Source organism: Thermobia domestica, chromosome 10 (genome assembly GCF_964235325.1).
Source record: "Thermobia domestica chromosome 10, izTheDome1.hap1.1, whole genome shotgun sequence".
NCBI lineage: Eukaryota > Metazoa > Arthropoda > Insecta > Zygentoma > Lepismatidae > Thermobia > Thermobia domestica.
The window spans coordinates 183508897-183524357 of NC_137463.1; the positions used below are offsets into that span (position 1 = coordinate 183508897).

General features: G+C 35.6%; 1 protein-coding gene across 2 annotated transcripts in view; it reads right to left on the reverse strand.

Annotated features, from left to right (window-relative positions):
• LOC145662868 (uncharacterized) overlaps nucleotides 1-15461 on the reverse strand; it is a 219970-nt gene that overhangs the window by 19413 nt on the left and 185096 nt on the right. For both annotated transcript variants that reach the window (XM_081728821.1, XM_081728822.1), the window contains exon 4: nucleotides 2074-2283. In XM_081728821.1, the coding sequence (XP_081584947.1) occupies nucleotides 2074-2283 (210 nt within the window). The remainder of the gene's footprint in view (nucleotides 1-2073; nucleotides 2284-15461) is intronic.

Here is a 15461-nt window from a genome sequence, read left to right on the forward strand (position 1 = left end):
TCTCGTCATGAAAATGTTGTGTCATTTGGACTTGTACCCAACTCTAATTTAAAAAAAAAAAATTGTCAATAACTTCATTTTCTTGACAAGCATTGAAGTCCCATGCGCGAACTACCTTTCTTGCTCTCCTGAGGACTCCTACATTGTTAATAACTACTCATTTCGCTTCTTTTCATATGTTAAATATTGATATTTGAAAGGACTAAATGTGTCCTTTGATGTGATTTTACAGCAACCAAGCTTGGAAAACTTTAATATTTTGTCTTGAAATAAAGATCCCGATTGGCACTTATAGTATTATTATTATTATTATTATTATTATTATTATTATTAGTAGTAGTAGTAGTAGTAGTAGTAGTAGTAGTAGTAGTAGTAGTAGTAGTAGTAGTAGTAGTAGTAGTAGTAGTAGTAGTAGTAGTAGTAGTTTAGTAAGTGCACTTTCTAAGATTTTGAATTAATTGTACACAAACATTTATATTTTAATGTAAAGAATAGTACAGTGATGCACAACATCGTTTTCACAAAGGTAGATTGATTGCAACGAATCTAATCCATTTTACAGATTTTATTATTATTATTATTATTATTATTATTATTATTATTATTATTATTATTATTATTATTATTATTATTATTATTATTATTATTATAGATACCTCAGAAAAGTTTTGCTGGATTTTGACCTTAGAAAGAGGGAACCGGTAGCTGTTGGTTCATAGTCTTCAGCAACAGCAATAATCTTTCTCCAACGTTTGGACAGGATATAGATCCGACCATGAACTCAGCAGGGAAGTTGAATAAAGAAATTGTCCAATGAATGGATAATCTCGTCGACAGTTCGGAACCGTTCTCGACAAATAGTTGTCAAACTAATAAAACAAAAGATAATCCGACGATGCAATCTCAGGAATGGGTGATGCATTAGTGTTTCTCCTCCGAACCAAGTCGGATAATGTTGTCATGATTACCATTAGCAACTCATCACTTTGCATTGTCTTGAAACAGAATAACACTCCTGTGATTTACGAGCATGGCTCCAAGCGCAAGTGCATAAATCATCTGTCCAGCTGCTAGTTTTTCAAGATATACGATACTCTAAACAGTCCACCATACATAATGTTTGGTGATTTTTGGTTTTCTGGGTTCGTCTGATGCCGACAATGAAGAGGATGACGTGACGTATCGTTACTGTCCTAAAATGGATCTTGAGCTGATGAGATATCAAAGAAACATAGATATTTGCTTGTATTACCTACTTTCTGAGTTACAGACAGCACGTGTGAAACCCATTCGGCTATTTTATACTGTTTCCCGAACCCGTAGGGGTATTTCGAATGGTTTCTACATTGCAATTAAATGCTTCTCTTAATTATTCAGATGTTTGACTACTTCTGCCTCAATAGCCACTTTGAGTGCTTGACAATCTGTATCTTGGAAACGACGTCCTCATGTGTGAGGCTTTCCAAGAAAAAATCATTGCTACTCGTAAATACTTTAAACCACCGTATTATTGTCCACGCATTTACCACATGCCTATCGAATAAATACCTAGCATATTTTTCTTCCTGTAGCCCCGTTTAAAGCTATTTTGGGTTTTCCTATTTGACCTGCTGTCCTTGTTATCTCTCTTTTTACCTGTGACAACCACAACCAGCAGGCTACAAGAGGAAACATTTATTAGAACGTTACCATTTTTCTGACATCGAAAATAATATTTTATGCAGTGTCCAATGTGGAATGCTATAAAACATTTTGGGCAATCAACACTTTATTATCACATCACAGGATTCATTAAAGGTTATGGAAATCCGACAGAACTTTTTTGGTGTAACTAACACTATAATTACAGGACTCACAAATATTACGGAGATCAGTCAGAACTTTTTCGGCAAATAACACTTTATTATCATAGGACTTACTAAAGGTTATGTAAAGCCAACAAAATTTTTCTGGGCATCTCTACTTTATTATCATAGGACTAGTAAAAAATTATGTAAATCTGACAGAATTTTGGGGAATGGTACTAACATCTTATTACCACAGAATATAATGCTATGTAAGTAGTTCAGTTACCTGATGATAAATGCGTTGGAGAAGAAAGGGGCTCCAGTGCACCGCCACCATGTTGCTCCGCAGCGAAAGCCAACACATGTGGGAAGTGTGCATTGTGAAGTGCGGCCGTGCAGTGCGACAATCCACTATTAAGATATGGTGGATAGCCATGTGCTCTGAAAGCTCCCCAGTGAGGATCACCAGCTCCCATTCCAAGGTGATGCGCAATACCTATTGAAAGAGAGAAAGTTGTATTAGTATTTAAAAATATTAGTATTTCATTGTATGTACGAGGGATGATCAAAAAAAGGTTACAAAGCATAAAACTTTTATGTCACTCTCTGTAACTCACTGAAAGTTTATTTTTAGATTAATAACATGTTTGTCTTGGTGTACTGTAGGTTTGAAGACATCGGATTCTGATTATGTATACCCGAGAAGCGGAAATTAAAAATGATGACTCGTCTGGAAAATTGGTCAAGAGATCAGCGGTGCAGTTGAACTCCCTTGTGGCTAAATGGTTAGTGTGCGTATCTTATTTGCAGGATACCGGAGTTCGATTAATGGTGAGAGCTCATAATGTTTGGATCCTCTGTTAATCTGTATCTACGCCTCATATAGCCTCATTGCTAAATGGGAAACTAAACCCATTAACTTTCATTGCTATTCATTATCATCAATCTTCCGTCTATTTTAGAGTATAAAAAAAAATCATAAATCTTGACTTATATATTTAGTTTAGTAAACATTATAAGTTACACAGTATGTTTCTCTTGTTTGTCTTACGAATTATTATGAAAACATCACTTTAAAAAAAAAATCTCTGCCTGTTGAAGCATTCCGGTTGTTTGACAGTAATTAAAATATAATAATTTTGGGGATCATTTTTCCCCTCTCATGCTTCAGAAGAAGACGGGAGAAGTTCCTACAGTACGTATATTTATATATATATCTAAAAAAGAGAGAACAAGTCGTGGAGGGAAAATAGAAGATAAAAAAAGAAAAAGATAGGTAACGAATATTGAAGAGGACGCTAGTTGTGCAAGCAAGCGAGAAAATGCGAAAAAGAGACGAATGAGAACCGAAAAGAAGGCAAAGCAAGAGAGAGAGAGAAAAGTGAAGCATGGTTGCAGACGTGCAAGGGGTAATTAAATTTGTCTCTCTCTCGTAGCTTGTCTGACGAGGACAAGGAGGGGAACAACAAGAATTGAACCTGAGAGAAAGAGAGGACAGGAAGAAGGAAGGACAGGTGCTGCTAAATAACGATGGAAAAGAAAACGGAAATAAAGCGGAGATAAAGTAAAGACGAGAGTAAAGAAGAACGATGTGCTAACACTGTGAAAATCCCTAAGAGAAAATAAACTCGATCTTCTCTTGTTTTCTAGTTTTTTGCATCATCTCATCCCCTTCTTCTTAATTACTTCGTCAATTGGTCTGAGTGAAGAGGGAGGGGTCACAGATTAGGAAAGAGAATTTGAACAAGACGAAGTTTTGTTGGAACCTATATACTTCCATCCAGAAAACACATTCATTTCAACTGCTTGTCATCAAACCTTTTAAAAAAATGAAACACTGGCACTAACAACTTTCTTTTTGAACTAATTGAAATATATATAAACACAAGACTTTTCTGCATAAATACATACATTTAAGTTTAAGAGTAGTAACCAAGGTTTAGCAAACTGTGCGCCTCGATGTCCTGGTACACCTTGAGACTAAGTTACGGAGGTGTGCGAAATATTTGGACAATTTTACTAAAATGATACTTCAGTACATTATTTTCGAGCCTTGCGCGCATCTTTGGTGCATGTGGTCATGGGTTCAATTACCAATGGGTAAGTGTTTAGATTTGAACCCTTTGTATTTTCGGAAGTGTTACACATCTTTGGTATTGAAAAACTCTGCTAAAGATAGTAAAGAGGATCAATACATTTATGAATTGATGGGATATGGACAGCCATCGTTAATGCACGTTACCCATGAAGATATTAACTGATTGAATCCATTAACGAACTCGGCTAAGATAATTGTTCTACCCATATATTGCAAATAATAATAATAATAATAAATAATGTGAAAATTACCTCACGTTCATGACTTTTTGTATGGAATAACGGACTTACTAATATAATAATATTACAACATTTTAAGTCTCGCCACGTGGCCCTAATAAATTAACATTCTAAAGGGTGACCATAAAAAACGAAACTTTTGAAATGCCTGCCATTTTTGTTCTAGTAAGTTGGCAGCACTGGACGTTCTGTTCTCTAGGTTAGTAATAGAGCACTTCATGACGTAACAGCGTATTGTCATAGTTTATATAGGACAATATTTAATAAGATGTGTACATAACAAACTCGGCACTACAAAATGCCACATCCAAAGAGACTGGTGCCATTCAAAATAATGTTATTCAACTCATCGGCTCCGGATTCTGTATTGGCTATTGGCATTTATGTTGCTTATTGACACTTCGTACTATATTGCCACTTCGTACCATATTGCCACTTCGTTGAGTTAGATTTCTGTACATATATCCATAAATAAAAACATAACACATTATCTATAACTTGAATAAAATTGTACGTGCCCATAGCTTATTTTCTGTATCATATTTAAATTCATATTTTGCCTCACCTTGTATATACGAGCAACAACTATTGGTGTTGGTAGAAACCGTCTAAGAAGAAAGCTACCAGTGGCGGCTCATGAAGGAAATCACACACTGATAAACATTAAAATTTTATCGCTATAAATTAGGGGAAGAAAATTTTACCTAATGCACTTACCTTTGCATACATTCATTTAAAGATTAATACATTAGGTAAGTTTACTTATCTTAGTTTTTTTTTTTTTTTTTTTTTTTAATAACCAACACACTTCAAAAGCTACTTTTGAAGGCGAGTATTGCTTGAAGGTTGCATTAGAATAGTATATATTACTGGTAGAATGACCGTTCTTCGGACTGGGGAGAATACGTTTCATTTTGGACATAAAGGGCACCAAAATTGTCACCAATCAACTGAGGGACCCCGAAAACTATGAATTCGACATTAATGTCGGTCATTTTCAATTACTTTTACCTGTCACCATTATCCCTTAGGAGTGCTAATAGAGGCTGAATTTGGATTTAAACGGTATCGAAAATGTCACTGTTCGTCTCCGTGACCCCGAAAAATATGGATTCGACACTAATATAATCGAATAGGATTTTCGGTCATTTGAATTTGAACGGAAACAAAAGCATCACTGCCTCAGTAATCCCCAAAACTACGGACTCGACACTAATATTGGTCATTTTCGATTATTTTTATATATTTCTCCCTCCCCTCCCCTAAGTTGCACTGTCAAAGTAAAATTATAAAAACCGTCCCAGGCCCGAACCTCCTCCTCTATGTTGAAAATTTGATCGAGATCGGTCGAATGGTTCAAGTTATTATGTCACAAGCATAGTCACTTTCATTTTTATTTATATACACTGAGCGAGAAAATCATATGTGGCGTACGTAAAAGCGTAGGTTACATGCGTAAATCCTGTAAATTTTGGGCTTAAACGTGCGACTGTATATAACATCGCGCAGCAAACGTATAACTAAAAACGTATTTTTTATAATAATTTCCGTTCATGTGTTCCATATATACGTTCTTTCCGTATGAAAGGAAGAACTATGTATAGGCGGTCTGAATCTCACATACAGACGACGTATATAATATATAGCTGACGTATGTAACGTATCTGTACGTACGGTATGGAATATATGAAAGGCTGCTAGATATCAGGCATCCTACGGCGGCATGATGTAACATCTAAGCGAGAAATAGGCAGTACGTATGTAGCATATTGATAACTTATGCTCCGTACAGATTTCCGTAGTAAACATATGGATCACTTATATTTGTACAATATACCGCTGTCCGGACAACGAATTTTTCTCAATGTAAATAGATATATAGATAAGAAAAATGTATGGTACGTAACTGAGTGGGTGTAAGTTTAAACAAGCGAGAAATAAGTAAATAAAAGGAAAAATAATATTCAAGGCAGGATTTATTAAACTAGGTATTCACCATCTCCAGAGGCAAACAAAATTAACTTTTGTTTTGATGCTATAAAAATAATTTTCTGGTTATTAACAGAAGGGACGAGAACAATACAACATGCGGAAAATGTCTAACTGTTTCCGGAGGAAAATAGCTTTCTTTTTAATTTCTCCTTTTAACCGCTTCCTTCTCTCTTACGCCCACATTGTGTTAAAGGCGCATAAAATTATGTTCATGTATTCATGTCAAGAATAAGATCCATCCCACTGAAGTCTTCACACATATGTTCCATACTCCTACGATTCATATGCTTACTATGTTGTTCAAGTTGAAGAAGTATAGAAAAATATATGGTTGAAAGATTCTAACATGTCTCGTAACCTCGTTAGTGTGGCATTAAAAATAACTTATAACGAAAAAAAACTTCCTCGGATTAATTACATATTGAAATTTTACATGTCGGCTGTAGTCTTTAGCCTTGTTCATATTAAAGTTGAGGTGAGAAACTTGATATATATAGATTATGAAAAAAACAATGAAAAGGAAATATTATCCACTTGTCAATTATAATGTAAAATTCGTTTCGAGTGAAAGATGGAAACCGATTTCAACGCTTGTACATCTTTTTCTTTTTATTACCCTTACTTTATTAAGATATTTCCCTTACTTTATATCTACTTTTAACCTCAACCTTTCTTGGTGAACAAGACTGATGGCTACAGTTGAAATTCACAATTTCAGAAAATAATAACCAGGTATGCAATCATTGCAAATTTGGAGCGAAGTGATTGACCTTTATTGATAAAATTATTCATAGAATTTTTTTAGGGCATCAATTGTTTTCGTGAAAGAACACGACATGCAAATAGTTGAATTTGGCATATTAGTGTAAAGCATAATGATTTTGAAGAATTGCGTACGCAGAACAAAACTGAAAGCGCTTCATCCTATTTCTAATGCTGAAAGTTCTATTTTTCATTGTTTGCAATGAGAATTCGTGCGCCAGATGCTTTTTCCAAGGTTAAGTCTATAGGCATCCCGTTTTCTGGTAATTATTCTTCAATGGTATGTCTGACCTGGACATGCGACTCCTTACAACACTCAGCACGCGCTCTCGAGTCACCATACAAAATTTGGTGAAGAATGGCTCAGGCATGTCGGAGATCCAGTTTTTCGGTGATTATTCCTCAATGATATGTCCGATCTGGACATGCGATCTTATATGACACTCAGCGCGCGTTCTCGAACCATCATGTCAAATTAGGTTATTAACGATTCGGACAAACGAACTCGTAAGTCGAATCAAGAGAAGCTTCGCTCCAATTATAAGTTTCACTTTATTAATTGATGGCGGTTCAATGGCTCTTTTCTAGCAACTGCGACAAAAACGTGGGTGCGTGTATGGAACCAGAAAACAAAGACATAATCGATTGAATAGAAGTATTCAAGCTCACCAAGGCCCGAAGAAGCTCTCAAACGCCCCCGAAAAAAGTTCGCTAGGTGCGCAGCAAAATCAGAATAATGTTGATTTTGTTCTTTGATTGCCGTTGGCATTGTTCTTCATCAATAAGTAAAGAAAGGACATACAACGACACAAATTCACTGTTGGGACATCTTCAGACTTCTATGCGAGGCTCTTCGTCCAAAACGACCATGGAATTCAAGGACGGGGAAACTGCACCTGGATGGTGCCGCTGTTTACATTGCTCATGTGATTAATTTATCAACCCAGAACAGCAATCCCATGTCTTGTCAAAATCTCTACTTTATGGATATAACCCTGTATGGGTTTTGGCTGTTTCTGAAAATTAAAGGTAGCAGAAGGAGCCCAACGTGACTGCTGCCCTAGAACTACTTCCCGAGGAGGGATTCCAAGCCAGTGGAAAGACCACCAAACTTGGTGCGTGGAAGCAAAAAACAACTAGTTTGAATATATTACGTCGATGAAAACATCAGTTGATTATTGTCTTTCTGTCTGTGGCCGAACACCTTTCAAGCAAATCTTGTATATTTATCATTCTTGGAGTATTTGTGATGTAGAAACAAGTAAGTTCTCGACTCTCAGAACAATTATATCTTCTGTGTGCATGATCGTGGGTTCGATCGCCGATGGGTACATATGTGTTTCGATCCCACATTAAAGTGATGGTCCACGTGTTTTATAGCCACGTTTCTAATAAAGAAACAAAGACAAGTATAAACATGAACTGTAAATACAGAATAAACTAAATACAATTCTAGAGGTAGTCACATAAAGATTTACCCAACAAAAAGACAGTTGATTTTTCCCTTGTGAATTTCAGGAGGAGAATTGCGTGTGAAAATTAAATTTAACTTCCATCATCTTTCTTTATTCCATTTATTCCCGTTTCTAAGGAACCAGAAAAACCACACTAAGTTTATTGGAGAAAGCACGCTATAGCGTGCGTTCAACCTTTGATTGTCAGGGAATTGTCAATGTGTGGTCATGAATGTTTGTTGCTTTTTATTATTATTATTATTCGTTTCGACTCCTTCGATTTGTCACGGACTGTTTTATATTAAATAAAAACAAAAGGAAATTCTGTAAGACAATTATGAAAACACTAGCATGTGTTTTTTTCCCATCCCGTTGATTCCCATGAAAAGAAACCTTTGAATAATGCTCTGCAGGCTGAAGGAGCATGAAAGCAAATAATTATAAATTAATTACTGGAATAACAAGATGGGAGAAAACGGTAGAACGTCAAGAAATCCTACGGTCACGATAGTATCCACTACAAACTCTCACGATCTGGGACCAAACCAGGGATCGCTTTCAGCAGAAATGAACACTTTACCACTGAACCTCCGTGTCCTGGTCGTTTATTCAAAGGTTGAAAACATATAAATAGTTTCAATTAATGTTGGTAGAAAACCAGTTTACCTAATAACAGTATACAAGGTTCGAGAAAACAAACAAAATGGTTCATATCGATCAAGGATGAACAGTAGTAGTTCACCAATTAATGTTATCAAGTTATCAATGTATCAAGTTAGAGAAAATGGGTGCATGTTGAATAAGTATATAATTCTCATAGCAAATTATATGAGCAAAATTGATCGGGGCAATAATTCGTTACTCGAAAGTGCATCGAATATCTAGAAAAAATCTATAGTCCTCCACATCAAAACGTAAACTTAAATCCTCGTGCACGGGATCTAACAGATCATGACGCAAAATATGTCATTGGAATTTTCTTCCACACAGAAAAAAACGTCATCCAGATAGCAGCATATTATACAAGTATACGCAATCTGTATGTTTAGTACGGAAATCTGTACGGAACATAATGTATCCATATGCTACATACGTACTGAATTATCCTGCTCAAATTTTACATCATGCCGATGTAAGATGTCTGACATCTTACAGTCTTCCGTATATACATACGTATACGTATGTTACATACGTCAGCTATATATTATATACGTCCATCTGTGTGTGAGATCATTGGTGCCTATATACATTTCTTTGTTTCATACGGAAAATATTATAGAACATGTTTTCAGGCAGGATGTTACATATAGTCGTACATTAAAAACTATAGAATTTACGCATGTAACCTACGTTCATACGTACGCCACATACATTTTATTTAGGGATGCGCACGAGACAAGTCGAGACAGGATTTTTCTGACAAAATTCGAGCCGAGACACGGCTCTTCCAATAGAGAAATATACATTTTTCGAGTCGAGACGAGAACGCTGAACTCTTTGATGGTTCAACTTTTGAAACACTCTCTATTACAAGACTAGCACATTGTAATATCTCTAGAGACAGTGTTATCTTTGATGGTTCAACTTTTGAAACACTCTCTATTACAAGACTGGCATATTGTAATATCTCTAGAGACAGTGTTATCTTTGATGGTCCATTTTTTGAAACACTCTCTATTAGAAGACTGGTATATTGAAATATCTCTAGAGACAGTGTTATCTTTCATGATTCAACTTTTGAAACACCCTCTATTACAAGACTGGTATATTGTAATATCTCTAAAGACAACGTTATCTTTGATGGTTCAACTTTTAAAACACCCTCTATTACAAGACTGGTATAATGTAATATCTCTAGAGACAGAAATTGGTCTGGACTTCTGTATTCATGTATCTCCTCTGTTTTAACCCCAGCTTATTGTCTTTCCGTCCTCTTAACTTTCGCCGTATTTTTTCGTTTGCATGGTTTTGTCCTTTCGGGGAAACTGCATTTTTAAGTTCTGCGAAATGTCGTCATGAGAACGAGAGAAGAAGGTTACGTCGAAACGTCACCAGTTTTTTCATTTTTTTTTAATCTTTATGAAAAGCAAGCAAGGCAAGGGGAGTAAGGAAAGAGGGAGATAAACGAAGCAAGAAAAGCAGCGAAGACTAATTAGGGAAAAGGGTATATGATAGGAGACAGGGTGACAAATGCAACCTTTTCTTCAAAGGCCTGCAGAAGGTGGAGGAACCGAGAAAGTGTTACTAGGAATTGATCGAGGCGGTCAACACTACATGGCCGTCGTAAGGGTAATCTTCAACTTACCATTATAATATATATTCAATAAATTAAACACTTTTAACATGTCATAAAAAGTAAATAAAAAATAAAAGTTAAACTGGGATCTAAGAGTTCCATGTCACTTTCCAAAATTAGCTTGAAAACTATGTAGAATGATATCTTATATAGGATGCTTGTCTGAGGGATCCATCTCTGTCTTTTTCCCTTATGGATTTGTTCTTTATATAAATCCACATCGTTAGCTTAGCGTATTTCTAGGCAGTGGTGTACGCAGAAGTTCGTCAAGGGGGATTTGAGCTCCCAAGTGCATATAAATTCAGGTATTTTATGTAGTATATCTGAATATGCTAAACTTTTATTTTTACAGAAAGTTTTGTCCAAAGGGGGTAAAACTCCGAACTCCCCTTGTGTACGTCACCACTTCTAGGTAATTGTAGGGAAGGAATTGCATTTTTTTAAATTTTTGTTTAAAGGTATGCATCACAAGAGGGGTAGTTCAAAAATTTATACTTTTTTTTGTAAATAATTAGCACTTGGTAGCAGTGGGTTACGCAAAAATTTGTTGAGGTGGTCCAATTTTCTAACTTCATATTATATCAGGTAATATATATCTTTAACAGGTTAAAGATATATTTTTACATATCATCGTGCTCAAGGAAAGGTTAAAACCATGAAACACCCCCTTGCGTACGCCACTGCTGGATAGATTTGGATTTTAACATTGCACTTTGATCGAAATGCGTATCCTAAGGCAGGTATGAAGCTGATATATTTAAAAAAAAATACTCCGGTTCCATTAGAAATGAATATTTAAACATATTCAGCATTTGGAACAATCTAGGTTTATATAACTTCGTTCTATTCAAATATGGATCCAAAAAGAGACATAGAGGATTCAGATATATCTTTCAAATATATCCAGGGCAATCCAGGGTAGTTCATCTAGTACTTCAATAATTTTTGCCTTTCTGTTCTTTGCAGAACGAAATATAGTGCCTGTCCAAGATTAGCAGAACTTAAAAAAAAAAAAAAAAAAAAAACTACATCTCGTCTCGCATTTGAAAATGTACTTCTCGTCTCGTGACGAAAACTACGTGTGGGCCAAAAGTCTGTTATTTTTTCCCCAAAATTTCTCTATCTGATAAGATGAAACTCATCCAATGTTGACTGATGTGGAATGTCTTAATGGGCTTAGCTTACAACGTAAACGAATTATTATAGTGTACAGAACATTGGTTCCGGAGTTATAAATAGGTAATCACAGTAGGGATTTAAATTAAGTCAAATTTCAGTTTTAAAAATCTTTAACTGCTATTTAGAATAAAAATTAATGGAACAAACACGTTACAAAAAACTGTTAATTTGAGGTATAAGAGAACGTAATTAAAAGGATGATAAGCTCTGTTGTAAATTCATTTTGTATATATAATAAAGATTTGGTTTCTAAAGAAAAATCAAAGGACATTTTTTGCGCAAGAAGGATATTGAGTAGTTTATTATAATACTAACCTCTAAATACCAATTTCTTGCCCGATCTTAATTCAGAACGTAGATAAAAAGAGCGAAAGAAGAATATGCTGTTATGACCGGATACTTTTCCTATGCTGTTATGTAAATCCGTTGAACAAAGAAGTAAGGTGGATAGCATATATGCAAGGCGTTCTTAGAAATAATTGAAGACTCGCTGTAGAAAACAATGTAAGTGTTACCTTGAAATTGTTTCACTAATTTTATTTTTTAATACGTTTATGCCTTAGTTAGATTTTCAAACTTCGTTATATACCTCGATTATATTTCTAAACAATAGTATTTTCTATGTTGTGACGCTTGGGCACAATTTACTATCTTTTGTCTCTACTGTTACAGTAACTATTGCTTGTGGCACTTACATTGTTTTCTACAGCGAGTCTTCAATTATAGAAGAAATGTGCATAAACTCTTTACCTCCCTCTTCTCCTTCCAAAACGAAATTTTAAAAAAATCGTACACGATAGGATCTGGCAAAGATCTATGTGTATATCAAATTTGGTGGCTCGAGGTGTTTTTTTATTTTTTGTCTATGCGGAACTGTCAACAGACATACCAGACATATATATATATATATATATATATATATATATATATATATATATATATATATATATATATATATATATATATATAAGGTGTTTCAAAACAACACCGACAACGTTTGGAAAGTGATTCCTGACACCAAGAAAAGGCAAAAAGTATAGACCAATCTGGGTGTATAAATGCTCCTTTTTGGAGTTGTAGGCTGCCGAAAACATGAAAAATCGAACTTTAAAGGTTCCATACCTTCACAACTATGGAATCTACCGTAGTCGGGACAAGACTTCACTTGGAACTAGTATGTGCACTATCCAAATATCCACGTTTCACAATCCTTCGATACCTCCGCAACTAGTTTTACAGAGGTAATTAGTGAGTACTTCAAGTTATATGTCAGTAGCCAAACTCCTTCTATAAAAATTATTGTGTGAGTACTTTAGGATTCTAAAACATGTATTTTTGGATAGCACACATATTGGTTCCTAAGTGAAGTCTTGATCCGACTACGGTAGGTATGGACCATGGACTACTCTTGGAGCTATGAACCTTTAAATTTCATTTTTTCATGTTTTCGGCAGCCTATAACTCCGAAAGGAAGCATTTGTGCACGCAGGTTGGTCTATACTTTTTGTCTTATCTTGGTGTCAGGAATCACCTCACAAACGTTGTTGGTATTGTTTTGAAACACTTCGTCTTTTCTTCGAATTCGATTTAGTAATGGAAGTGTCAACGATCAAAATACACAGTAGATGGCTATTTTATAAAGTATACTAGCTGAACCTGCGCTCTTATGGGGCGTTTACACTTGGTCGATTTAGTCGCACGGCTAAATCGACTCGTTGCATTTGCGACTAAATCGAAGCAACTAGGCCGAATCAGATCGATGGATGTGTTCAATTGTTTCAACCGAAATTGAATGCTGCTTGTCGACTCGCTTTCCTCTGGTCGATTCGAAATCGACTGGCAATTTTAAAGATGTCCAAGCAAGCAGTAATTGGTACAATTTGCGGTGTTATAGCAGAAGAAAATAGAACGTCTTTCAATTCAGTTGCCAGTCGATTAGTCGCCTTCGATCAACAAGCGATTAAATTGAAGTCCCGTTTACACGGTCGATTAAGTTGAAAGTGACGTCAATTCAACTGAATCGAACGCAAATCGACTAAGTGTAAACGCCCCATTACACAGCACATTACTCACATATAGATAAGCATCAATCTTCTTGTCATTCCTCACAACATCTCTACATGTCCCTTTACACACACAAGTGAAAGACATCTTGATTAAGAAAATTGGCAACGGATACCATAAAGGGGAGATTTTTTCGATTATTTTTTTTAATATCTCGCACCGTTTGCAAGATTGAGCCTGCTTCCGGTTGGAATTTCTAATTCATGTATGATCAGTGTTTTCTTTCTTCTTGCATGCAGTATGTAATAAGCAAATACATTATGTACACAATTAATTATAATGTCAGTGATATATGGTGTTCATTGGGCAAAATACTCCAAATAGAAAAGATTCACTTTAGCCTGGAGAAATGGTTATCTTTCGTTTTTCTAAAAATCAAATGAAATCTTTCAGTTTTACGTCACACGGTTATGCCGGTTAGGCTAAAGGAGACGGTGATGATGAAGAATGAATGAAATGGTGGAATAAAGAAAGTGATTGGAAACGGGAGAACACCGAGAAAACCCACGAGCACAGTGTTTGTCCACCACAATGTCCATATGGCGCGAGATGGGATCGAACCAGGTAACCCAAGCACCGGAGGTACCACTGAGCCACCGCATCCCCCTTTCGTTTTTCAGTATCATTTAGCCATAAAATAAACGCTTGAGAGATATGAAACCCCTGTATACAACCATAAGGTGTTGGATTGTATTATTATTATTATTATTATTAGTAGTAGTAGTAGTAGTAGTAGTAGTTGTTGTTGTTGTTGTTGTTGTAGTGGTTGTAGTAGTAATAGTAGTGGTTGTAGTAGTAGTAGTAGTAGCGTCAATTACCCGCTTCGATGGGTTAAAATAAAAAAAAAAGTAATATGTTCGTGTTCTGTTAGTCAGTAACTTTTTACTATTACAGAAGTGGTCTCTGATATCAATCATTTTCGACCATTTTTATGTCTCCCTCCTCCTCTCCCATTTTGCATGGCTAAGTTTAGATTTAAACGGCATCAGAAGTGCCATTGTTCATCATAGTAATCCCCAAAACTACAGATTCGACGCTAATAAGTCATTTTCGATAATTTATTCGATGTCTCTCCTCCTCTTCCTTCCTTGTGTTGCACCGTCAAAGTAAAATAATAAAGTAACCCCATATTCAAGATAGATGAGTCAAGTCCGAACCTCATCTATGTTGACAATTTGATCGAGATCGATTGGGTGGTTCAAGAGTTATTAAGTTTAATTTATTTTTTATATATCTCCCCCTCTGCTAAGTTCTACCGTCAAAGTTATACCACAGAAACCATCTCAGGTCCGAACTTCATCTATGTTGAAAATTTTATTGAAATCGGTAGGGTGGATCGAGAGTTATTAAATTTTATTTATTTTTATATATCTCTCCCTTCTCCTGCCCTCCCCTAAGTTCTATGATCAAGGTGATACGATTAAAACCATCCAGTGTTTGAATCTCATCTATGTTGAAAATTTGATTGAGATCGGTCGGATGGTTCAAGAGTGATGAAGTCACAAAGGCAGTCACTTCAATTTTAATTTTTGCATATATATATATATACCCTCCCCCTTCCCATGTTGTACCATCAAGTAAAAGGACAAA